Source organism: Sylvia atricapilla, chromosome 19 (assembly GCF_009819655.1).
Source record: "Sylvia atricapilla isolate bSylAtr1 chromosome 19, bSylAtr1.pri, whole genome shotgun sequence".
In the NCBI taxonomy this organism is placed as follows: Eukaryota; Metazoa; Chordata; class Aves; order Passeriformes; family Sylviidae; genus Sylvia; species Sylvia atricapilla.
In genome coordinates this window covers 7,469,088-7,494,088 of record NC_089158.1, presented here as the reverse complement: position 1 = coordinate 7,494,088, position 25,001 = coordinate 7,469,088, and the positions used below count along the sequence as shown (strand labels likewise).

At 56.0% G+C, this 25,001-nt stretch overlaps 1 protein-coding gene across 6 annotated transcripts in view; it reads left to right on the top strand.

Moving 5' to 3' along the window:
* Positions 1-25,001, top strand: part of RALGDS (ral guanine nucleotide dissociation stimulator) — a 56,607-nt gene that overhangs the window by 8,394 nt on the left and 23,212 nt on the right. For 2 of the 6 annotated variants that reach the window (XM_066332825.1, XM_066332822.1), the window contains exon 1: positions 24,247-24,669. The exons of 2 other annotated variants lie outside the window; for them this stretch is intronic. In XM_066332825.1, the coding sequence (XP_066188922.1) occupies positions 24,490-24,669 (180 nt within the window). In that variant the 5' untranslated portion in view covers positions 24,247-24,489. Of the gene's footprint in view, positions 1-7,004; positions 7,231-24,246; positions 24,670-25,001 lie in introns of those variants that run through there. 2 more of the 6 variants (XM_066332824.1, XM_066332821.1) reach the window with 2 other exon arrangements.

Here is a 25,001-nt window from a genome sequence, read left to right as displayed (position 1 = left end):
CCAAAGGGCTGGATGTCCCTCAGCTCCTGTGTCTGCTGCTGGGCTGCTGCACAGAACCCCAAAATTTTCCCTTTCTCCAGTCAAAAATGATGGTTTGTCCTGAAAGCTGAGAGCAGGCGCTGCTCTGCAATACCTGGGGGGCTTTGCCTTCCTCCCTGTTCTCACCAAACATCTGGAGCCAGCAGGATGGGCTCATGAATTCCTGTAATGCAAAGGCAGCTCACAGCTGCTGTCCCCAACAGGCAGCATCCTCCCTGGAAAAGCCCAGGTCTGCCCACAGCCCCCAGGAGATCAGGGAAGGGTTTCTGTGCTCTTTGGACTGTCACCACCAGAGCTGAGAGCCTCGGGGTGTGCTCAGCCCCACCCTGCCTTGTCCCTGCCCTCCCGCAGGGGATTCCAGGCTGGAATGTCTCTCCCTGTCTGCCCCAGGCTGAGGAGCAGCTGAACGGGAGCCCTGAGGGAAACTTCCAGAAAAATCAACCTGCTTCAGGAATCTGGCTGTGCAAAAAGTGATTCCCATTCCCTTGGCCGTTAAAGAGGAGAATGCACGTGGTGGAGACTTCTTTAGCCCCTGGAGGCTGCAGAACAGGCGTGAAGAGGGAGGACTGGGAGAGCCTTTGGCTCAGGGTGTGGGGCTGGATCTGCAGGCTGCCAGAGCTGTGTCTCTTATCTCAGGAGCCCGGGCTTTGCTGTCTGGCAGGGAGCAGCGGTGTGGATCTGCAGATAACCCCTTGGCCACGGGTAATGTGGGTTAAAGCACGTGTGAGGAGCTGGGGCTCTGTTAAACAGCACGATGAGAGCGAGCTCCAGGGCTGGGGAGACTGGAACCTCCTCCTTTGGGTTTGTTTAAGCTCCAGCTAAGCCCTGGAAAATGTGCTGAAGGGAACAGCCCAGCCCAGCGCTGGGGGCTCGGCCAAGTGGGTGAAATAGTGGCTGCCCCATCTCTGGGGAACGCTCCAGACTGTGCTGAGCTGGGCACCAGCTCTGGCTGCCTGCAGATGTGTGCCCAGAGAGATGTCCTGGCCCTGCTGCCAGCCTGGTCCTGCCACACACGGCTGCTGCTCTGGCCTGCTGGCAGCTGGAATAAATCCCCGTGGAAAAATCGTGATTGGTGACAGTGGGGGTTGCCGTGGCTTGCTAATACCCTCAGCTCTCCGTTCTCTCTGGCAGCTTTCTCTCCTCCAGTGAAGGAATTTGCAGTGGGAAGCACCTGGTGCAGGGCTGGGGTGGGCACAGCTGAGCCCTGCTGTGACCTGTGCTGTGCCCACCTGGTCCCTGCAAGGTCAGTGTCCAGAGCTGGCCCTACAGGGGGCAGGATGTGCTGACCTTTGGGACCTTATTCCTGTCCCCAGTCTGCCCAGTGCTGCAGGCTCCTCTGCCAGGCAGCTGTTTGGGGAAATGATGAGGCTTTTCCTGAGGTTTGGAGCTGCAGGGGACAGCATGTGGCAGTTTGTGACATGGTCCTGCAGTGGCAGCCGCAAAGGCTGTGTGTGCCCAGCCTGGAAAGTCGTGCAGGAGAACAGACAGCAGCAATCCAGGCACCAAAGGGCCGTGGGCGCTGTGCCAGGGATTTCCCTGCAGGAGAGCCACGCCTGGCTCTCCCCGTGTGCTCCAGGTGGGCTGGGGACACCAGGGACGTGCCATCGGAAGGCTTTAATCTGCTGGGAAACCATTGCGGGGTGAAGCAAGGAGAGATGCTGGGAGCAGCCACGGACTGCGAGGAGCTGTGTGCTGCTGTCCTCCTCCTTCCCTGCCGCCGTGGGGAGGAACGGGGGGGACAGGAGGGATGGCGATGTGCCCAGGGACACGGCGTCCTCGCCCAGCCCGTGTGTGAGCCCTCCTGGAATGGTTTTGTGGCGGTGGAAGGGCAGGAATCCCCTCCTCGAGCAGCTCTGCCCACCCGGAGCCTCCATCAGCTGTTGCCATGACAGCCCCGAGCACGGCTCCCTCCCGACGCCGTTCCCACCGTGCCAGCTCGGCATTCCCAGCTCTCCTGGGACTCACCTCCGGCAGAGACCGAGGCTGCACGATCCCTTTTCCCCTGCCGGTGCAGGGAAGCAGGAAGGAGGCGTGTGGGGACCCGATGTTCCCTCTCCCGGCTGGGAGCGGCGCTCCGGGCCCCTGTGCATCCTCCAGGAGCACGGCAGGTCCCCGTTGCTGCGGTGACAGTCTCCATGGAGACCGGGCCGGCACAGCTGCATCCCGGGCACCGCGGCAGGGGAGGCCGTGGGGATGTGTCCCCCTTCCCACGGGGACGTGCCAGCTCCCGGGGTGAACTCAGCCCCCAGGGGAGCGTGAAAATGGAAATCCCTCAAGTGGCAACTGTGTGGAGGAATCCCAAGGAAACTAATTGGTTTTCCCCCAACCTTTCTTTAATGCTTGTTGGCTTTCACTCCACACTGGTAATTGCTGCTCTGCACCTATTAAAAGGCCGTCTCGTGCTTTGCACGGGCTTGATTGGGAATTAATTTTGCATAGGCATCTATTCTGGGGAGCATGGGAATTTGTTCAGGATGCTGAATGCCAGACGGGGCTTTCCAGAGGGGTGAGGTGCAGCACAGGCTGTGCCTTCTCTCAGGAGTGACTTGGAGGAAACGACAGTGGCTTCTCCAAATAAATGCCTGGAAACAAGGGTGCAGATTGAAATCAATGGGATTCATTCCCACAGCTAGTTTGGGACGAGACACGTTGTGGGTGCTTCTGTGTATCCCGTTTGAAATCTCTCTTAGATGTCAAGGTGATTTTGATTTTCACTGGGAAATAGGCATTCTGCCTGCTCATGGTCTCTTAGATGTCCCACCAGGCTCCATCTCCATGTTTGCCTCTCTAAATCTACCCACAGGCTTTCTGTAAACGCCACGTTTCTCCAAAGAAATGCCCATTCGTTTGGGATTTCTGAGGTTTTGAAACCAGGTTTCCTCTTTCTATTACTGAGAAGTGTCAAAGGGGAAGAGCTGTTGGGATTTTCCATTTGCCATTAACTCGTCATGCTGCTTTCTTTCCCCTTTGCCTTTCTATCAGCCTCACACAGTGAAAACAAACCTGCAGGTTTTGTGTCATTTCTCTCAAGCACCGCGCTCTGGTGCAGGATGCTGTGATGTTTGGGCATGGAGCTGCAATTTCCTTTGAAAAACAAACTCGCCATTGTTATTCCTGGGGAATTTCTTTCATTTTGTGGAGGTCTTTGATGCTTGCCATCAAGCATTGGAGTCAGTCTTCCTTAGGTGTGCCTTTGTGAGTCACTGGGTGTCAGGAATGCCCAGCGTCATGGGAGAGGTTGGTCACTGGTTTTGGAGCATCCCAAATGTCCACATCATTGCAGCAATGCTGGGTGCTAAAATCCTCCTGTGCACGAGTTTGTCCCTGAAATCTGCATTTAACTGTGTAGAGGTTCAGTTGTGGGGTGCTCAAAATGCTGGTTTTGGAAGGTGCCAGATGTTGTTTGGACCTCAAGGCATGGATACACCTCCCAGTTCAGGAGCCGGCCTCTCCCTGGGGCAGCAGCGGAGCAATTGGGAGCAGGATGCACCCAGCATAGGAATTGCAATGAATTTGCCCTGCAGTTGCTCTGTCCCTGCCAAGACTCTTACTGGAAAACAGCATTTTCCCAGTAATGGTTGCTAAGCGCTGAGGTCTCATGACGGGCTTTATCTGCTCAGCTGGAGCCACGACAATAAAGCTCCAGTGCGAAATGAGATGGGGAAACATCAGCGCCCGTGCTGGGGCTTCCCTGTCCTCCAGAGGCAACACCAGGAGGAGATTCCTCCTGCACCCTGGCAGGGCTGGCCCACGCTGCTGTGGGGCTGCAGCAGCCCCTCAGTCCCGTGCCAGTGGCTCCTCTGTTTTCCATGCGCGGGGATGGTTTCGGTGCTCGGCGCCTGTTGCCGGCAGATCTGGGATCGTGGCACGGTTTCCACTCACGTCAGCCAGACTGGAGGAGCAGGAGGATGAAGCTGTCATTTAAACATCTGCGTAGGATCATCCTGTCTGGGCTGGTTTGATGTGGGGGATTCTTTGCTCTGTGTGAATCTCCCGGTGGGAAAGGGTTCAAAGCCACCCTGCGGGTTCCTGCTGAGGGACAGTCCTGTTCCCTGGTGGCTGGGGATGCTGGGGGGTGGACATGCATGAGCTGGCCCCAGGAGAGGAAGAGAAAGCCCCACACCATCTCTGGGGCTGTGTGAATGCCCTCAACTTCTGCCTGGTTACCTTTGACCAAAGCATTCCAGGCACAGCAGCTCCCATGTCCCGTCAATCCACCGTGTCCAGTTCCTGTTGGTTTGAGATGATTCTCTGGGGCATCTCCCCTATTGTCCAGCCTCTGCTGCTTTGCCTGGTGTCCCTCCTGGGACTCTAAACTTGGAGCTTTGCTTTCCTTTGCAGCCTGCCTGTGTGGTTTGGGACTTTTCCAGAAGGATTGTCACTTTTGGCATCTTTATGGCTGCTGGGTGGGAGGTCGCAGGGGATCAGCAGAGCAGATTGAGCCCCTGTCAGAGGTGTGTCACCACCTCTGAGCCTGTCCCTAGCCCTTGAAGTCCAGGGGAGCCCCAGAAACCGGGGAACCAGCAGGTGATGGGACTCCTACACCTCCACACCACCTCTGCAGAGATTCCCAGCCCCATGGTACAGATTAGCTGCTGAACAGGATGATGAGTTCCTGAGAATGCCCTTGAAGACTCTGACACCTGAGTGTGAAATCAGTGTCCTCCTCAGGATATTTGGAAGCTGCAATCTCAGCTGACCAAGCCCAGCTTGTTACTGGAAAGTTTTGTTGTTGGAAAGCCAAGCTCTGCTGACCAATTGTTGCAGGCAGGTGAGTAACCTGAGCTGGGGCTGAAGCCGAGGTTTGAATCACCTTTCCTGGAACCAGAGCTGTGGGCACTGCCTGTGCTGAGGGCAGGGTTTGGTGCTGCTGGAATGTGGGACAGTCCTCCATGGGAATGCACTTTGCCTTGAGTCACCAAAGAGTTATGAAGGAGCAGGGCAGACGCTGCCTGTGCCAAGGGGTTTCCAGGGCTGTGGCACTGCATCTCTGCCATGAAAAGAGTTGCCAAAATTCTGTTAGTCAGCAGCTGGGCCATGGCCCTGGAAATTTTGGATTGTCCAGCTGTGATCTCCCCTCTCTTCTCCGCTGCAAATCCATCCCTGGGGCTGCTGCAGTGCTGCCTTCTTGTCCTCGCTGCTGCTCATCTCAGCCATCTGGTGGATGAAAAATCTGCCTAATTTCCAGTTAAAACTTAATTTACGATGGGTTTATCCCTATTTGGTCTTGTTCCAGGCTTGCCCATTAGCTCCCATTCCTGCAGCTTGTGAGGGCTGCTTTTCTCAATCCTTGCATTTTCCCTTGGGAATCATGGGCCAGACCCCGCTCCAGCCCCGGCCAGCTGGGCAGGGACCCAGCCCGGACTGCGAGTGGCACGGAGGGTCCGTGTGTGTGTGTGTGTGTGTGTGTGTGTGTGAGACCCCTCGAAGGCCGGCTCTTGGCTCTGGCTCCTGCTCGGATGAGTCAGCCCGGCTCTGGCTCGGCGCTGAGCGGGGCTGGCCAAGCCCGGTTTACCTAACGCCGCAGGAATGCCTGGCTCCGCGGGGCTCCTGGGCTCTGCTCCGACACCCCGGCCGTGCTGCGAGCCGCCTCTGTGGCCTCGGGCAGCGGCCGCCTTTGGGAAAGCCGGGAAAAGGCTGCACAGTCCCGGACCTTTGCCTCGCAAGAGACGCTTCAAAGTGTGACCCACAAAACCACCCAGAATGCCTGGAGTAGGGTCTGTCCGTCCTGTTTGTGGCATCCCTGCTGGGCCCAGCAAGAAGGGCAGCTGTGAGGACATAAACTCCTGTTGGTTTAAGGGCAGTGGGGATTTTCACCCTGGACCCTCTGTTGGGTATGTAGCTGGCCCCAGTGTCTCTCCTGGTTGGGTGTGAATGGATGAAGCCACCAAACTGCTTCTCTCCTGCTGCCCTGGCTGGGAAGAGACACCCTGGGGGTCACCCCTGTCCCAAGCTGGGCTCTGCAGCAGTTGAGGGCAAGGTGATGGCTCATGGGCTTGGCTCCAGGTTCAGGTGTTTGTGGGAGCAATAACACCTGTGTGATCTGTGTCTGCAGGTGATAACACTGAGTTGCTCCATGTTGAGACTCCCACCCCACTGCTACTGTCGGTGAAAATTCTATAGGAGGGCGCTTTTCACAGCAAACCACCCCATTTTGTGCCGTGCTTCCTTTAGCCGAGCTCCAGTTTGGATTCACGGGTTCCCTGGTGGGAAAGGCAGCTGGGAATGCTCACCTGGGCGAAACTTTCCCAGCACAATTGTCCTACAAACGAAGTGATCGCCAGCACTGATGGTCTCTCGGTGCCATGCTGCATTCTCAGTGCCATAAGGCTCCCGAGCACTCTGTGGATGTGAATTATTTAAGCCTCACCGTGGCCCTGGGAGTACAGGAAGGCGTTGAGCTGAAACTGCCCCTGACAATGGAAAACAGGGATGGGAGAAGAGACGGGAAGAAAAGGGAGAGGCTCCAGCTCGGACCATTCGTGCTCCCTCTGTTTCACACCCTCTCATCCTTCCAGCTCTGCCTGTTTGCCTGTCACAACAGCCAGAGGGAAACGCTGTAAGTGCTGCAGACGCGGTTTGATCCTAATCAGAACCCGACAGCAGGCAGGACCTGTTGTGCGTCTCCGAGACAATGCGCGGGCTCGGCGAGTGCCACGCATGTCGATGAGGCTGGGGAGCTCCCGGCGGGGCCGAGCGGCAGCCGGAGGTGACCCGGAGAGAAAGGAGAAGCTGGGGGCAGGCAGGGGAGCCGGGGCAGGCTGGCCAAGGGCCGCTTCCCCAGCCTGGGGAGCGGCGGCGGCTGCTCACACACGCACACACACGCGCGCACACGGGCGCGCTGCTCACACGCGCGCACGCTCAGCCTCCCGGTGCAGCTCCTCGCCGCTCTTTGATTCGCGAGGGAGGAAACAAGACCCCGTAGGAGCGGCAGGAGCAGCAGCTGTTGGCGAGATGCGCTGACAAAATCGGCCGCGGAGAGAGATCTCCGATCGGTTTCGCCGCCTGGGTTGGACCTGCTCCTGGGAGAGGAGCGGCGGAGGAGAGAGACAAGAGAGGAGGAGGAGGATGAGCAGCCCCTCCATCCCCGGGAAGATGGAGGCAAAACCTTTGTTCAACGTGCAGAAGGCTCTGGTGCAGCCTGTGCAGATGTGCATGTTGGATATCCCCCTGAGCGTGCAGGATGACGATGTAAGTAGAGCAGGGCTCGGGGAGCCGCGGGCCCGGGGCCGCGCTGGGCGTGTGAGGGGCACCGAGGTGCTGTGACCCCACCCGGCACCAGCCGGGGCTGGGGAACTTCTGGCAAAGTTGTCGATGCCAGGAGCTGGCACCGCCTCCAGATGTGACCGTTTCCTCTCCCAAGTGCTGTGTCTGGAGGCAGACTGTGGCGCTTGCCAAATCCAGGGCACCAAAACGAAAGGAGGGGTTTGGGAGGGAGGGGAAGCCTCTCGGTGTGGAATAAGAGTCGTGTTGTGGCTCGATGCAGAAGGGAGTGTTTGCTGTGCCTGTCCTGGCTCTGCTGCCCTGGAGTGGGTGTGAAAACCCGGGAGGCAGCTCTTGGGGGCTGCCCTGCCTGGTGTCACCATCCCTGGGCTTCAGTCCTGCCCTCTCGCTCTGTTGCAGCTGCAGGGCTTGCTTCACCATGCAAAAATTGGTGTGGATTGCAGCACTGAGGCAGAGCTTTCCCAATGTGGGTCAGGGGGTTCCTGCTGAGGGCTCCTCTCGCCGCCTTAACTCTGCCCCTCGCAGAAATACACCCCGAATCTGCCTGTGCATGAAGGACCCTGGGATAAAGCTACTGGAGAACCCAAAATCGGGGGCGATGCTTTTTAGGGCGGGTGGGTGGTGAACCTGTGTAAACCCACCTGTGTAAGGGTTTTGGGTGTGATCCAGGTGCTGTTAATATTTGAGGCAAAACTTGCTTTGGTTTTTTGGAGCAGGGAAAGCCCATCTCTTGCCTTATGTGCTCAGGGCGTGTAGTGTCACTGCAGGAACCTTAAATCTGGATTTTCTCCATGGCCATCGACTGATCTGTCACAATCTCTGTTACCTTCTCTTCAGCATTATCTGTGTGTTTAAAGAGGTGAAACGAGAGCACAAAAGGGAGCACTTTCCTGCAGGGCGGTGTGTTGGATCCCGGCAGGGGTGGGGAGCCTCAGGCCAGCATTCTGAGTGTCCCTGCAGGGACAGGGGACTTGCAGGGAGCCTCCTATTTTTAGAAACACCCCGGAGGGGGCTTTGCCAGCATCGACAGTGTCGCTGCACTAATGAGGATAATGAGGATACCTGTGACGGCCACTGCGGAGCTGCTGGGGTGTGCCGGGGGTGGGCAGCGCAGGTGCCTCCTGCAGCATTCCTGGGAAGGAGGCTGGGCAGCCGGGCGGTGGGAGGCGGCTGCAGCGGGGGATGAAGCGGGTGAAGCGGTGTCTGAGTGCTTTATTCTCCTTCAGCTCGCTTCTTAAGCAGCAGATTTCTCCGGGTTTAAGGCAAGAGATCTCCGTTCCTGCTCAGCAGTGCAGTCTGGTGCTGGACTTCCCTGCGGCCCCTGGTGCAGCGAGGGGGATCCTCAGGGTTTGCCCGACACAGGTGGAGGTTTCCCTGCCTCCCTCCCTGTCTGGGCATCGCCTGGGACCGGCCACGGGGAATGCCCTGGCCTGGGTCACTCAGGGATTTCTTCTTACTTAGCATATTCCCGGCTTTTAGCAGAAATATTTTTAAGGGGGCTGTGCAATATGTTGCTGCTGGATTTCTTTTTTATTATTATTATTATTTGATTGGTTGGGTTTTTAACAATTCCTGCGAGCCCTCTGGAGGCTGCTGGGTGACAGCCAGTCCTGGCAGTGTCACAGTGAGCCAGCAGCTGGTGACTGGCACATCAGGGTGTCCCCAGACCTCAGGTCATGGCTGGGGCATTCCCGAGGGACAGGAGAGGTTAGGGCTTCCCTGTGGAAACTGGAGCTGCCAGGGGGGTCACTGGGATCTCCAGCATCCCCATTTTCACATTTCCCAGCCATGCTCACGTCTCCCAGCTCTGGGCTCACTGGTGCTTTCACCCCCTGGCCTCTCCTGCACTGGGCAGAGAGGGATGAAACCCCCATGGGCGAGCACTGTCTGGCAGCAGCCGTGAGCAGGAGGTGGATCAGGGTCTCCATGCTCTGTGGCTCAGTGTCTCTGCCTCTCCATGCTCATGTACCCCATTTCCATTCCTGGAAAGTGGGGGCACAGCGAGTCCCATCGCTGGAAGCTGCTGCAGAACCCAGACAGGAGGGGAAATGCCAGCAGGGAAACCCTGAGTGGCGTTTTTGTCTGTGGGGTGATGAGGAAACTCCTCTTTCAGAGCTGAAATATTCCCCCAGCCAGGCAGGGTTTGGTGTCTCACACCCACCTGCAGGTCCCTGCTCATCTCCTGCCGTCTCTTCCCTGGGCTGCGTGGGCAGCAGGGAGGGAGCACTGCTGGCATTTCCCCCTCTATTTCAGGACTTTAATTTCTATTTCAGGCTCATTAATTTCCTTTCTTCTTGGAGACGACACAGGCGGGTTGGGGAAAGTTTAGGGCCTGCAGTACCTGGGGCTCTCCTGCAGGATCCTGTCTGCCAGTGTCCACAGCGTCTGGGCCATCCCTGTGGGAAGGCCTGGCTTGAAAAATGGGCTTTTCTCCTGCTGCAAATCCATTCACTGAACACACAACCGACCTTTTCCAGGCTGGATTCCCAGGGAGCAAAGCTTTGACTTCAAAAAGGAGCAAGGCAAAGGCCAGGCTGGGGACAACCCACAAAAACATGAACCTCTGCCTCAAGTCTCTTCTCCCAGGGCAGCAGCTCTGTTGGGTCAAGATCTCCTATTCCTGTTTTTCAGGGAGACTGCTCTGCCCCAGCAATGGACTGGGTCTCCTTTGGGGGACATTTCAGCAGCTGGCAGTGGAGCACTGGAGGTGCTCATGCCCACATTCAGTGGATGGCCAGCTGGAACAGAAACATCCCCCAGGTTACCCTCAATGTGGTGCTGTATATCAGGCAGAGGAGGCTCTCCTTTCTGCCTCCCTTGATGGCTTTTAGTGAGGTTTTCAATCCCCCCTTTCATAATTCAGCCACAGCAGTTGCAAAATTGCCCGGGCTGCCTCTTTTACTATGATGGGGAGGGATTTCCAAAGCTTTGCTAATAAAAGAGCAACAGTTTCTATGCCTGGGAGGTGGAGAAATCAATGAGCGGGCTGTTGCAAGTGATATAACGGCTTTTTGTGGCATCTCAGGCAGTTCCCTGACATGATGGAGCTTTATGGCTCGCTGTTTGTCAGCTTAATTGGCGACATCCACTGGCTGCCAGTGCGAGCCCGCGGGGCTGGGAGGGAGCGGTGGGGTCCCGGGGCTGTGGGATGCTGCTGCCCCCTCCCAGCGCATCCCTCCTGCCTGGTGGCTGGTCCAGCCCCGGTTGAGCATCCCACGGCATGCCAGGCTGCTGTGACAGCGTTGTGTCGTGATGGAAAGCACTGGGAAAATGGGAAAAGCTCCCTCGCTGCAGCGTCCGGCAGGTCAGGGAAGAGCAGCACAGCCGGGGGCTCTCCCAGCCCTGGACACTGAGTGAAGCCTTTCGGGGTGAGAAGAAATCCGGGAGAAATCTCATTTTCCCGCTCGCATCCTCCACAGCCTGTCCTGGCGGTCTCCCCATCTTTGCCTTCCTCCTTTCTCCTCTGCGATGTCCTAATAAGTGCGAGTTCGGTCTGACTTCAAAGTGGTTAGCAAATATTTTCCACTCCAGTGAGCTAATTAGTTAAATTACATTTCACATGCTAATTTATTCCTCTAATATTATTTTTTTCCCCTCAGCATACTGAAATACAGAAGAAGATAAAAGCTTGGTTTGACCTTAGAGCCAGGCTCAGAGGAGCTGGAGATGGGAACAAACGATTAGTTCCCAGGTTTGCTGTAGCACAGGCTTATTCCCTGCCGCATTTGAGACCTCATTCGGTGCAGTTTTAAGAGTTTTAGCTGCCTGCAGCCCGGGCATCATGGGTGAAACGCTGTCCTCTGGCACATAGAAAGAAAACTTTTAGACCAGTGTTAATGAGCTACTAATTTCCGGCTCCGTTGTTCCTGTCCGCAGCAGCGGTATCACCTTGGAGTGCTGCATAAATAGCCAATTAATCCTTGCGGGAATGGGTGGGAAGGATGTTACTTCCCCCATCAGGGCTGGAATGGGTTTAACTGGGAGTCAAGCGGGGCCAGGGAGCTGATGCTGGTGTCAATCCCGGGTTGAGGCTGGAAAGGCTGTTTTTAACTGGGGGTCAAACAGGGACAGGGAATTGCTGCTGGTGTCCGTCCCAGGTTGAAGCCGGGGTGCAGAGATAGCTGCCAACGTGGTGAATCAAAGTGTCTGTATCAAAGGCTGTTTCTTTTCCACTGCGTGCATATGGTAGATGTTATCAAGAGGGAGGAGCTAAAAATGAGCTCTAGGACCATTTCCTGACCACAGTCACAGGCGAAAACAACAAATCCCTCCGTCCCTGCTCTTGGCCAAACTCTCATTTTCCCTCAGGCAAATCATCACTTTTGCTCCTTTGGAGATAACGAGAAACTAGGGAAAAAGACTCCCAGGTTTAATTCTCATCTGTAAGGGCTGAGATTTAGGAGCGTGCTGCGAAGTCTTGGGATTTCTAGGAACTGCCCTGGCCAGGCTGAGGGCTGAGCCCATCCCACACCACTGGTGCACGTGCAGCTCTGGATCCGTGCGGTGCTGTGGGATGTCCCTGCAGCTCCCGGGGCTGTGTATAAGCCCTCTGCTGATCTGTGCCTCTGTGCTGCTTGTCCCAGTGCTGGGGGAGCCATCAAAGCTCTGCCCCACCATCTGAACCCCACCAAGATGCACATGTGAACATGTGAGGCCATCAACACTCTGCTTTGTGCCTCTGGCTGATGCTGTCCCAGGAGCTTTTGGGGTGGTGGCAATCCCTGTTTCCAGCCCTGGGTGAGACTTCAGAGAGGGAAGAGTTGCTTTGATGGCCAAGTCCCGACACTGTTTTAAAAAGAATGGGGAAAATGTTCCCGGTAGCTGCTGTTTGGGTCGCTGGTGCTAAAACATCCCAAGTCTTCACCCATGCCTGTGTTCCCACACTGAATAAACATGTGAGATACAGCCCTGGGAGCGCCAGGCCAGTAATTCCAGGGTTCTCACAAATAAGCAGGTAGCAGGATGGTGTTGATGCAGACAAGAGTTGCTGAAGCAGAATGGGAGCACAGACCTCTGGAGCCTCAGCCAGCGTCTGATGCAGCTCCCTGGGGTGCAGCCTGTCTTGGGGCTCATGCTGGACAGGGACTTGTCATTATTGCCTGAACTCTGTCACCTCTGGGACAGGCTGTTTGCAGCTTTTGGGATGCCTGGTGCTCACCAAATGTCTGTGCCTTGCCCATGTGTGGTCACGCCAGTGGGTCTGTGGTGGTCACCTCACATGTACCACAGCTCCCTGTGCTCACTGCAGGAGCTGGAACTGCCTGAGCAACTCTCACTGCTGGCCTCACACAGTTATTGGTGCAATTAAAGCCGTGCTAATTGTCTGCGAGGCAGAAGTTTCCAGTAATTGTTCAGTTGATCTATTTTCAGTGTATTTTTCTAAGTGGCTTGGCTGGGTCTGTGCTTGCCAGAAAACGAGGGAAAATAAGGTAAAATGCCCTGTGCCACATCCTCAGTAAATAAACCCTCTGATTTCGGTGGCGTTACAGCCTGTCCCTAGCTAAGGACCTGATGTTCAAGGTGACCTCCTAGAGTCTTTCTCTGCTTCTTTGCTCTTCCTCCCCATCCTTCAGCACCAACTTCTCTGCCCGAAGCTTGAGGGCAACATGAGAATTTGCTCCTCGTGCAGCTTTTACTGCGTAGACGCGATTCTCCCAGAGGTACAGGCTCTGCCTCTTGCACTTTCCCTTTCTCCAGCGAAATGAGATCCCTTCCCTGCGCTTTCAGCTCTTCTCTCACTCTCCGCTCTCCGTTTCCATCCCGTGGGATCAGCGGAGCCTTTCCCGTGGCTCCGGGGCTGCTGCAGAGCGCGGTGTCCGTGTGCTGCTCCATCCCCGCCCCGGGGGCTGCACACCCTCACTCACGGCACACCGGGCCCGGAGCAGCTGCCTGCTGCCAGTTGGGTTCAAGAAGAGCCCCGTGCAGTGCAATTTGCTGTCATCCGTCCCCGTGCAGCGGGCTCAGGGCAGCGCCTGCAGGAGCAGCTGCTGTGAGTGTGCCGTGAGCGCTGCCCACGTGTGCTCAAAGAAGGCAAATCCAGTCTGGCACGGCACGGGCCGTCAGAGGGAGGCTGTTTGCTGCTTTGGGTGTTTGCCAGAGCACGGGGACTCTTTGCCCCTGGCTGTCGTGTCCTCTCCAAGCAGAGATGCAGGGTTGGGGCTGTGGGTGTTGCCTGCCCGTGGATCCGTCCCCCTCCTGGCACAGCCTCACGTTCCCGGTCCTGCAGCAGGGCTGGGGCAGGGACAAGGCTGCCATCACCACCGCCCATGATTTGGGGTGTCCCAGCTGCAAACACCGGGGAAATGGAGGATTTGCCCCATTCACAACCCTTCACCCAACAGCAGAGCGTGGGTGTAACCCCGGGGACATCTCCCGTCCAGGGACTCCATCCGAGATGACCCTATTTAATTATCATGCGATTATTTATTTTTAATCGTCCCCGGGGCTGAGACAGCTGAGAGTGGCAATGCTGAATGTGCCTGCCACGCCTTGAGCCGGACCCTGCCTGGCCTCGGATGTGGCCGCCACCACGGGGACGGTGGCACCGCTCCTTGCTGCCACCAGCCGCGCTCCTGTGGCCAGCGGTGTCGCTGAGACGTCCCCGTGTCACACACACAGCCGCTGCACGCTGCTCCTCGGGCAGCACCGCTAAGGGCTCTTGGCTCTGCTCCAAAGCCAACACCCGGCTCTGGAGGATCCCCTGCCCCAAACTGGTGTCCCTGGGCAGCAGAGAGCAGCTCGCTTTCTTTATGCATTGCCAAGCGCAGATAGGCACCGCTGCTGTGTCCTGAGAGGGCCGGATTTAGCCATGGGAGACTCAAATACCGCTGAGAAACGCCCCTGCCGGGAGCCCTGTCCTGTACCTGTCCTGTACCAGCTCCGTTTGGCCACTGCTGGCTGTGAAATGCTGTTGAGATGCAAAAAGCACCTTTGGTTTCAGTGCAATTGCTCGTGAGGTGGTAAAACACTACAGGGAAGAGGAGAGAGCCAGATGCAGCTTGGGTGTGAGCCTGGAGGTCATAAAAGAGCTTTGTGGTATCAATACTGCTGGAAGGATTGGCCCCACTAGCCCAGGAGTTGGTTCTCCCCAGATCCTGCCCCATCCTGTGACAGTGGTGTAAGAGGACAGGCAGGGCTGGTGGTTCAGTTGGGGCAGAACTTGTGATATCTGGTATTTTTAACTCCCAGCTCCTGGAGTCATGCGCGTGGCATCACTCGTGGTGTCTGGAGAGGGCAGCACATGGTGCACCCCAGTGTTGTGCTCAGGCTTTGGGGCACCACCTCCATGCAGCTGCTGGTGAAGGCCTGACTTAAAACAACCTCAAAGGTTGTTTGCAGCCAAAATGGGATTTGTTGATTTTCTTGTGTTATCTCTGTGCAGGCATCTCCTCAGCCCTGTGTCCTGGCTTCTCTGGGCTTGTGCCAGGGTTGTCCCTGGCTGTGCTGGGGCTGCAGCAGCTTTTGGCAGCAGGACATTGGGGTTTTGCTTCCTCTTGACAGCCCAGGAGTGGGAAATACCCAATTCCCTCCTGTTGACACCTGCCTTTGTAATTCGGGTGCTGTGAGCTCTCAGAGGACAGCTGTGAGCATCAGGCTCTTCACCTGGAGATATTGAGGAGCTGTTTGGGAGGACAAGGCTGGTTTGATGTGACAATCTTGGTGGTGTCTGGCTGTGATGTTGGTGACAGGGAAATGCAGCGGTGACCTGAGATGAGGGATTTTCCTCTCCTGCCTGCCAGGAAAGCAGCACCCAAAAATCTCCCTTAGCAACCCCTTTCTGCTCATCCTTCTCCCTTTAGGCTCTCATCTGCATTGCTCTGAGAGTCAGGAGTTTTTCTTTCATCACAGTGCCCTCCCCAGCACTTCTCCTTCCCATACTGGAAACTGAGTGCGAGTTCTAAACTGCAACCAGGCGAGGAAGGAGGGGCAATGTGGTTTGTGGCGCCAGAGCCTGGGCTGACCCGGCAGAGCAGCTGGGAGGCACTTCTGGGGGCTCTGGGGAGAAGAGCTGAGGGCAGGGGAAGCAGGATGGAGAAGCTGTTCCAGCCCTGTGGGGTCTGGCAGAGTCGTGGTCGTGGCTCAGGGAGCCCCTGACCAGAAGGATCCCGCCTGGGCAGCCTTGGAGCTGTCTGGAGGCAGGAAATGGAGACTAATCCCTCCCCACCCTGCTGTGTGCAGAGCAAGAGGGAATCAAAAGCAGCTGAAAATCCCGGATTTCCCTTTCTGTTTGGAAAGGGATGCGGGAAGCACAGGGGAGGAGACGGACAAGTTAAGTGGGCACAGCTCCACCTTTTCCCGACGCCTCTGCACCCTGGAGGGAGCTGGCCCTGCCAGCCCTCCCCAGTCACTTTGGGGTCAATTGAAGACCTGGCTGCTGCTGGCAGTCCAGCTGGCCACAGAAGGGCACCAGAGCCTATCTGAGACCTGTGACACACCTCCAATCCATCCCCAGGGCCCCTCGAGTGCCAGCTGTGCCCTGGCACACCCGCCCTGGGAAGGAGCTTTGTACAAGGTGACTCCCAGCCGGGGCTGGGGCAAGGAGGGGGAAAGGGAAGCTCCCCAGGGGTTTGGCTATTGTCAGAGATGACTCAGTGCATGCCCTGGCTGGGTGGCACCATCTGTGCCACCGTGTTACGTGCCCACATGTCATGGAAACCCTGACGCTGCTCCGGACCGGCGTGGCACGAGTGGCATTGGGTAATGAACCGTCCATAAGGGCTGATCTTCACTGCTGAGGGTAAAAACGTTGCCCTGGGATGGTGCTGGCAGCTCAGGAACGGATGGATCAGGCTGTGCACTCTGAGGCAAAGAGGGGAGGAGACCTCAGGGCCCCACTGCTGCAGAAAGTCTGGGTGAGACCCTCGAGGAGCAGCTTGTTCCACTCACCCTCTGCTCCCTGACCCTCCTGCAAGAGCTTGGCTCATGTTTCCTTGCTGTTTTCCTTGCAGTTAAGGGAGCCAGAAAGAGCCAGAAAGAAGAGCTTAAAATCTAATTTCCTACCAAAATCAGGCTAATGCTGTCACAGTGTCCCTCTGCCTGTGCCCTCTCTCCCCAGATGACTTCTGCACCCGCTGACCTTCGTCGCGCAGATCTGGCTGAGGGCTCGCCGATAATTAAGTCTATGCAGAGATGATGAAATGAGATGGTTGAGAGGAGGGAAAGAACCTTGTAAATGCCCCAAAACATCTGTAGCATGAGTTCATGTATTATTAGACACCAGCAAATCCACGTGGGAGATGCTTCTTACAAACACTTAACCACAAAAACATTTTCATTCTCAGTTCGTACATTTTTAGGCACCGAAAACAGTCTCGAGACACAAAGCCATAGGAAGCAACACAAGTAGTTTCAGTGCTCATGGGATAACCTTTTATTTTAATAAAACCTGAAATCCTTTTGGCACTCAACGTGATTCCCAGAGCCAAGGCTTGAAGGAAAAACAACATAAATCATGGACTGGAAAGTAAAAAGTTGGGAGGGTCAGCAGCACTGTGGCCGGACTCAGCCGTGGTGTGACTTGGTGGCACTTGATGAGTTTGTTGATATTTCTGCCACTGGAACTGAGGGACAAACCTGGCCCTCAGCCACTGGCATACAGTATTGTTTGGGACAACACTGCTCCTCCATGCCAAAACCCCCACAACAAAAAGAGTTCTGCTGGCCATGGAGAGAGGCCCTGGAATAACTTCCCCCGCTAAAACAATGCGGAGCGGAAACCTTTCAAAGTGGTAATCACCAAAGGGAAAATAATTTTTTTTAAACATCCTTTGTCTGAGCTCCTAACAATACCTGGGGGTACTGAAAGACTTTTCCAATTCTTAATTGACTTTTCAGCCATGTCACTGTTTGTTTCATCTCTGCAATAGGCGGCTCGGTGCTGGGCAGTGAAACTTTCCCTTTCCAGCTCTTGCCAGCCCCTTTTCCTGACTCTCACGTGGCCAACACCAGTAAGTGTGTGCTCAGGCTGTTACAGCAGAATGTTTTCATGTCCACTCACTGCGTCCCTGCCCAGCCCGTGGTGAATTTGGCCCAGATGACTTGGCAGGGGCCGCGCAGTGTCAGCACTGGGCCGCGCTGGCTGCCGGTCCAGCTGCCGGACGTCTCTCCTGCTGCTGCTCCTCCTGCAGCTCCTCTCCCTCATCCCTGAGGCTGTTCCGGGCCCTCTGGCTCCTCTCTTGGCTGCTCACTTTCCATCACATCAGCTCCTCGCTCTGCTGGAGCCTGGCTCCAAGGTTTCACTCCTCACTTCAGATCAAGTCAGCTTTCCTGCCGCTTCCTGACACGTCTGGGGTTTGGTTTATGCCTTCCCTGACGTTTGTGCGGTCAAAGGAGGGACAGGACCATTGTTGGAACATCCTTTTCATATCCCCTCTTAAGGGGCTTTGTTCCTGTTTAGCTGGGCTTCTTATTTTCAGTAATCTCAGTTATTTATTGGTGTTATTAACGTTGTGTGTGTGGAACACTTTGCTGTTGCTTTGTTTATTCCCATGATCTGGCGTTTAAATCTGTTCCACCTTATTCCTATACTGGGATAACTTGGTGCAAATCTGTTTTATTTCCCCACCTCTGTCTCTTCAGATCAACTGAGCACCTTGCAGCCTGTTTGGCTCCATTTTTGGATGTAATTGAATCTTGTGCAAGGTATCAACTCCGTGTGCTTCTTCCCTGTGCCTGTGCTATGGCATCACTTTTCTCTTGGACTTCTCAGCAGCTCCGTGGCATCATTCCCTTCCCCTACATGTGTCCAGGCACGTCCTTGCAGCAGCAGCAGGGCAATGAATGGTGCTGTTCAGGTTCAGGGAGCTGAGTCTGAGCGTGCCGGGCTGGTGACACCAGCCTGCATCGCTGTCCCCAGGGAGAACCAGCAGTGTGGGGTCAGAGCATGTCCCCAGGTGCTCAGTGACACCCTGCAGGTGCTGTCACCTGGGCAGAGGGCAAGGGGAGCCTCTCCTGGCCTTCCCCAGCCCAGCAGAGCCAGTGGGAATAAAGCTGGGATCAAGCTGCCCTCCTGCTCTCCTGGCTGGAGCGTGGCCAGCTGAAATGATCCAGGTGTGTGTCTGGCACAGGTGAGGTGGGGGTACCTGTCACCAGGGAGGGCACAGGGCTGCAGCTTGGGCTGGGATAGGAGCTGAGGAGGAGGAAGGGCTGCTCTGCCAAGCAAAGCTTCTCTATTGTCCATTGGGATTTCTCCAGGGATCAGTTGCCAGAGCCTCTCGTTTCTGGGACTCTCCTTTTACACGATTCAGCTGAACGTGTCATCCCGGCTGCTTGTTGTGGGTGGAAAACTGTACTGCCTGCCCTTGGATGTGTTTTTGAAAGGTGAGCAGAGCCAGAGCTTTGCTCTGTCCCGTATCCACCCAGCTGGTGGCTGTGTGTTTTCAATATAAAATGAAATCTCACTATTTCATTTCATTTTTCTGGCAGATGAGAAGGAACGGCTTGATTTCAGAAATGAGTTTCCTTTATCTTCAGGGGCTACACCTATTCCCAACTTTTCCCTGCTCCATAACCTTTCCCCTCTTTTCCACCAGTGGTTTTCCTTTCCCTGGCTGTTCTGCCGAGAAGCCAACGGGGATGGAAATTACGATAACGGAGCACCTGGGAGGCTCGAACTCGCCACACACTGATTGCTAAGCAACAGGGAGAAATGTTTTTCCTGTTTTTTCTTTTGGTTGCAAGCACCTTAGGTGGTATTTGTTAAAAAGAGCTGACTGAAACAGTCTGGCAGAAAGGTGATGGGGGAGATAAAAGCGGCCCTTAAAGACAAACAGCTCAAGAAATAATGGTGCTTAGGAGAGGAGCTCTGGTGTGTCTGCAGCGTGTCAGGCTGCAGCAGCTTAATGCCTGCTGAACTCTGCACTCCGGGGAGCGCCCGGGAGGCGCGGGGAGCCACGTGGAGAAAGGGAAAACGCTGCCACCAGGAGCTGCAGCTACAGCTTCCAGCCGGTGTGCGGATGGTCCCGAGCAAAACTCGCTGCGTGTCTTGTGATCCTCCTGAAACAGCTGGATGAGCTTTGGGCCCCGCATCCCCCTGCCTGCAAAATGCCCTGAGGTCTCTTGGTGCTTTTCACACCTTGGGCTCTGCTGTCTCCAGCTTTTTGGGCACGTTTTGATATTAACAGCTGTATTTTGCCACTTGTTTTTCCTGAGTATTTTCTTCTTTGCTGTGAAGGAATCCAGGTGCCTGCCCGAAGTGTGCTGTGGTCACTTCTTCCTGAGAAAGTGGCTTGATCTCCCCCCACCTCACATGTTGGCCTTGTTCTCATGAGCTCTTAGAGGTCAGAAAGTTTGGAAAACAGATGTTTGTGATGTTGCTCGGTGCCCTAATGGAAGCTCCTCAAATACTCCATAAATTGCCTGGAGAAGAGAAGGTTCTGGGGCAATCTCAGCATCTCAGTGCATAAAGTGGCTTCAAGAGAGCTGGAGAGGGACTTTGGACAAGGCTTTGGAGTGACAGGACAAGGGACAATGAAGGCTTTAAAATGAAGGAGAGTGGATTTAGATTCAATATGTGGAAGAAATGTTCCCTGTGAGGGTGGTGAGGCCCTGGCACAGGTTTTCCAGGGAAGCTGTGGCTGCCCCATCCCTGGAAACATTCCAGGCCAGGCTGGATAGGGCTTGGAGCAGCCTGGGACAGTGGGAGGTGTCCCTGCCTATGGCAGGGAGTGGGATGGGATGATCTTTAAGGTCCCTTCCAACCCAAACCATTCTGGAATCTGAAAACCCAACCCCCCAAAAAAATCAGTGATTCTGCTACAGCCAAGGGGATGCTGTAAGGAGTAGGATGGAGGAGAAATATTCTTGCAAACTCTTGAGTCTCCAAGGCTCATGGAATAATTGCTGAGCTTCAGGAGCCGGCAGCCTCGGCAGGAGCTGTGCACAGGGGGCTGCAGGAAATGAAACACAGAATAGCTGGATGGAGACTTTGAGATCCTGATTGCCCTGGGATTTGCTGTGCTTCCTCTGCTAGGAGCTGACAGTAATTAGGGGCTGGCCTGGCTGTGTTAATGCTTGGTGTGGAGGGGAGCTGTGCTCCCGAATTACCCCGGCTCTGGATCGGTGGCTGCCCGTGGGGGGCTGAGGGGAGCAGGGGGTGCTGCAGGTGGGGAATGGCTGTCCCTGGCAGGAGGGGCACAAAGGGCAGGAGAACCCGAGCCAGCCTTCCTCCCTGCCAGCACAAAGGGTTCACAGTGCCTGATCTGTCAAAAATGGCCCTGAGAAACATCCAAAACCAGACTGATCCAACTGCCCTGGATCTGGAATACTCAGCAGAGAATCTCCCAAAATCCATACCTGCTGCAAGCTGTGGCAAGTAGTGGGTGGCTCTCATCTAAAATCTGGTTAAATCAGGGCATTGATCATGCTGCGAGTGAGAATTGGCTCTGTGAGGGCCTGAGATCTCTTGGTCCCCAAATTTGGGGGGGACCCCAAATCTCAGATCTCTGTACAGATTGTTTGAATGCAGCAGTGACATCGTTTTCCCTTCTTGCACAAGCTTTTCCCCTCATGATGAAGTGGAAGAGATAGTACTGGTTGTTTACTGTTGGATTATTATTATTATTATTACTATTATTATTACTAAATAACCTTCCAGCTGAACCTAGGCAGTGAAAACAAAAAGTCTCCTCCATTTAAAATTGGAAAGCCCACAAAGTTTTGATCTAGCACGTAATGCCTAACCTTCAGTCAGTAATTCTTGTAACTGGGTAGGACTTTTCCTCCGAAATGCCTTGAAAACAGCGAGCAAAGGGCTTCCCCAGCTGCACAATAGAAGGAAGTGCTGAGGGCTCCATGTCAGGGCCTGACACAGACGCGCCTTGTGAGCTGGTGCCAGAGCTTGGGACAGAGGCCGGATAACGCTGCACCTCCCACATGGAGCAGCCCAGCTCCCCTCGGGGGCTGCTGCTTTGGGTCCCTCGCTGGTCCAACAGTGAAAGCTGGAGGTGTGTGATGCTCCAGAGGGGCTCAGTTAGAGGCGGTGAGGGTGATTCCTGCCTGCTGTGCTCGGGGCTGAGATCAGCTCTTTGCAGATCCTGGCATCGGTCCTGCTGTGGTTTCACTGAGGCTCAAAGAGAATACGGGTTTGTCGGGGTGGTGGCAGTGCCCTGGGGATGGTGGCAGTGCCCTGGGGGTGGTGGCAGTGCCCTGGGGGTGGTGGCAGGAGCACTGGGGTGTTTGCAGGCAGCTGATGCCAGGCAGGAGCAACTCCTGTGGAAGTGTTTGTGAGCTGTGCTTTGGGGTGGGCAGCCTCACCTGATGGAAAAAAAACCAAACTCACAGCAACACTGAGCACAGGAGCTGGCTCACTGTGAGTTTTGCCCTGTAGGAAATAGGCTGGAAAGGCCCACTGAGCAGCAGAGCAGGGAGGTGGAAGCAAAGGAGGGCTGGAGGATGTAGCTGAGGGAATGCTCAGACACCACGTGCTGGGGAGAGACAACTCGGGGACCAGGCTGAGCCCAGCCATTAACTGAGCTCTGAATCTGCAGCTCCTGACTATAACAGATTGACCCAAATTGAGTCCCAAACCAGAAAACAGGCCTGAAGATTCCAAAAGTTTCCTTGTGTTACCCTCTCCACGTTATTGGCCATGCAGGAAAGGCTGGAGACTGCCGCAGAGGAGCAGAGCTGCTCCGCTGTTGGCCTTGTGGGTTTGTATTTATCCAGCCAAGGGCTGATTTCAGAGTGGTGGAAAGACAAAAAGTGATGGATTTCCCACATCACCCAATTCCTGGGCCTGCCAGAGTCGATGGGACATTTACAGATGACATCAAAAAGCTCAGTGAAAAGTTTCTTGCTGAGTTTGCCAAGTGCGCATTGACAGTGTATTTTTTTAATGAGTCACTCAAGCATCGATCGTTTTCTTAAACCCCTGAAGTCACGTGCGTGTCAATTAATCACATTTTGCAACAATTTCTACACCTTCAAGGGTGCCAGGGGGAAACCTGAAGGTGTGATCCTGCCTGTTCCCTTTCAGCTGTGTGCTTAGAGGGAAATAAGAAGCCCCGAAAAGTTATTTGTTTTGAATCTCATGATCTTCAAGAGCCTTGCCCCTGACGGCTGAGTGCTCGGGGTGAGCTACACAGAGCAAACATCCTGAACTTGGGCTCCTGACCCCGCTTCGAGTGTTTTGCTTTTCAGACCCAGAAGGTTCCCAAAGGAGGAGAAAGGAAACTGAGCGGCTATTTTTAAACCCCCGCAGTTGCCTTCCTGCCTTATATTATTTATTATCCATTATCAGAAGTGTTTTTCCCCTGAAACCATCTTTAGTGGTCAACCGAGGGACGGTGAAAATTGCCCATCAAACAGAGCTGCATCTCTCTGCAGAGGTCAGACGAAGCTGGAGGCTCTGGGAGGGCTTTGCCAGCTGAAAATGAGTGGTGCTGTTGTTTGTTGTGTGCACTTGGGCGGTGCCGAGCCATTCCAGGGGTGGGCTGTGATTACTCTGCCCTAAGACTCAAACATCAAGCAGAACAAAGTCTCCCTCCCAAATATTTCACAGCCCAGAGAGGCAGCACCGATTCCTGCTGCAAAACAGGTCCCTGCCTCTGATTTTAGCATCCCGAGCGAAGGGATGCACAGCACTGAGTTTCACTGCACACCCTGCAGTGCCACGTGGTTCCTGCATGACGTGTCAGTGGGGCTGGGGACACCTCTGCAGGGAGCAGCATCACACGCTCCTGTGGTGGAGAGAGCTCCAGTGACCCACCTGGCACTGCACGGTGAGCTGGGCAGGGATCAGGGCTGCATCTCTGTGCCTGGGCAGGCTTAAAATGTGTGCTGCCCCCAAAGATGTGAGACTGTGCAAAGCCCCGCTGCTGGGGCCCCTTTCCCAGCGTTATCCAGGAAGTCCCCTTTGACCTCTTTGGCTCCAGATAAAGCAGCACAATAGCCCACCACGTTGTCCTGGCTCATCCTTTTGCCTGGTAAACTTTCCAGTTTGAAGCCTATCACGGCCTGGCAGCTTTGTTAATCCCTTCCTGCCCGGGCAGGAGCTGCTGGTGCCCTGGGCAGAGCTGGACATGTGAGCTTTGGCTCCATGTCCTCACTGGAAATAAAGCTGCAGGGCTGGAAGGCCCTGGGAGGCCGATGTTATTTCAGCTGCAGAGGGAGCTGAGGCATGAAAGTTCCAGTTTTTGGTGGTGTCAGCAGCCTGGACCCTGTGATGCAGTTTCTCAGCAGTGTGTGAGGAGGGAAGGGGAAGAGCAGGGGAGGGCTGGAGCACGCTGTGCTCAGCGCAGGGGGCTGATGAATGACAAACAGTTTTGCCCGTTTTCTCTCTGCCTCCGAAAACAAAATAATGTTGCGGGAGTTCTCTAAAGTGGGGTCTGCAGCCCTGCTGTCCCCAGGCTCGTTTTGCTTTCCCAGATTCCCTGCTGGGCCGAGAGCAGGTGTCCTGGTCCCTGATCCCCCCTTTGCCTGTGCCTAGGGGGCCTGGCACTTACCATCACTGCACCTGGCAGGGGACACTGCCTGCTGTCCCCGCAGGGCTGTGACCGTGTCACGGCACAAAGCCCAGCTGTGGCCAGCGAGGGGCTGGGCAGCGCCGTGAGCTCAGGGGCTGAGATAATGCTGCCACCAAAACACGCGCTGATGATACTCACCCGCTCGCACTTTACACTTTTTTTCTTTGCCTAGCGGCGTGTGAAGCCCAGGTGCTCGGCGAGCACTTGGTGACAACAAAGATCCTCTCCCGGAGCCGTTGTCACCTGCGTGACTTTGCTCCCTCCCATCAGCGGTGACACCCCGGTGTTTCCCCCGCCCAGCCGGGGCTCCGGCCACCTCCGCCCGCCCCATCCATCCCTCCTCAGCCCCCCGAGCATCCTCCTCCTCCTCCTGCCCGCCGCCCCTTTTTGTGGCCTCGGGGCTTTTCACGCCTGCCGTGCCCCCTTCCCCCTCCCCGAGGGGGCCGAGCCGAGGCGGGCCGGCCCCCGGGGGCGGGCGGAGGCTGCGGGAGGAAATCCAGCGCCTGGTTTACAGCCGAGCCGGCTCCGTCCCGGCCCCGCCGTAACATCAGGCCGCTCTTGGGGCGCGGGGGCGGCTGCGGGCTGCCGGCGCCTGCCCCGCTGCTGCGGGCGCTTCCCGCCCCGCTCCTCTCCGCACCATTCCGCCTCCCTTCATCCCCCCCAGAGCATCGCCCCCACGTCCCCGCTGAAGCTCCCCGGGCAGCCGGGGGGACTGGCGGGGCCGGCGGCGGGTTGCGGGGCCGGGGATGCGGCAACCCCGCCGATGGTGAGCCGCCGCCGGGCCCCGCCGCACCATGTCCCCGCCGGCCCCGAGAGGATGTTCGAGGGCTGCCGGCGGGCGAGGAGCCTCTGGGGCGGTGTCAGGCTGGAGGTGGCCGGCGAGAGCAGCCCCGTGGTGCTGCACAGCTTCACGCAGCTCGACCCCGACTTGCCGCCGCTGGAGGTGAGTGCGGGGGCTTGGGGGGGTCCCGCTGCGCGCCCCCGGCTGGTTTTTGGGGCTCCGCCTCGTTGGCAGCGTGGGTAGGGCTGGCCCGGAGTTTGCGGGCACAAACGGAATGTTTGGCAGAATTCTGTTACACAGAATCACGGGGTGGTTTGGGTTCGGAGGGGCCGTAAAAATCACCTTTCCCCACCCCTTGGCATGGGCAGGGACAGCTTCCACTCTCCCGGGTTGCTCCAAGCAGCGTCCAGCCTGGCCTGGAACGCTTCCAGGGATGGGGCAGCCACAGCTTCTCTGGGCAATCTGTGCCGGTGCATCACCACCCCCACAGGGAA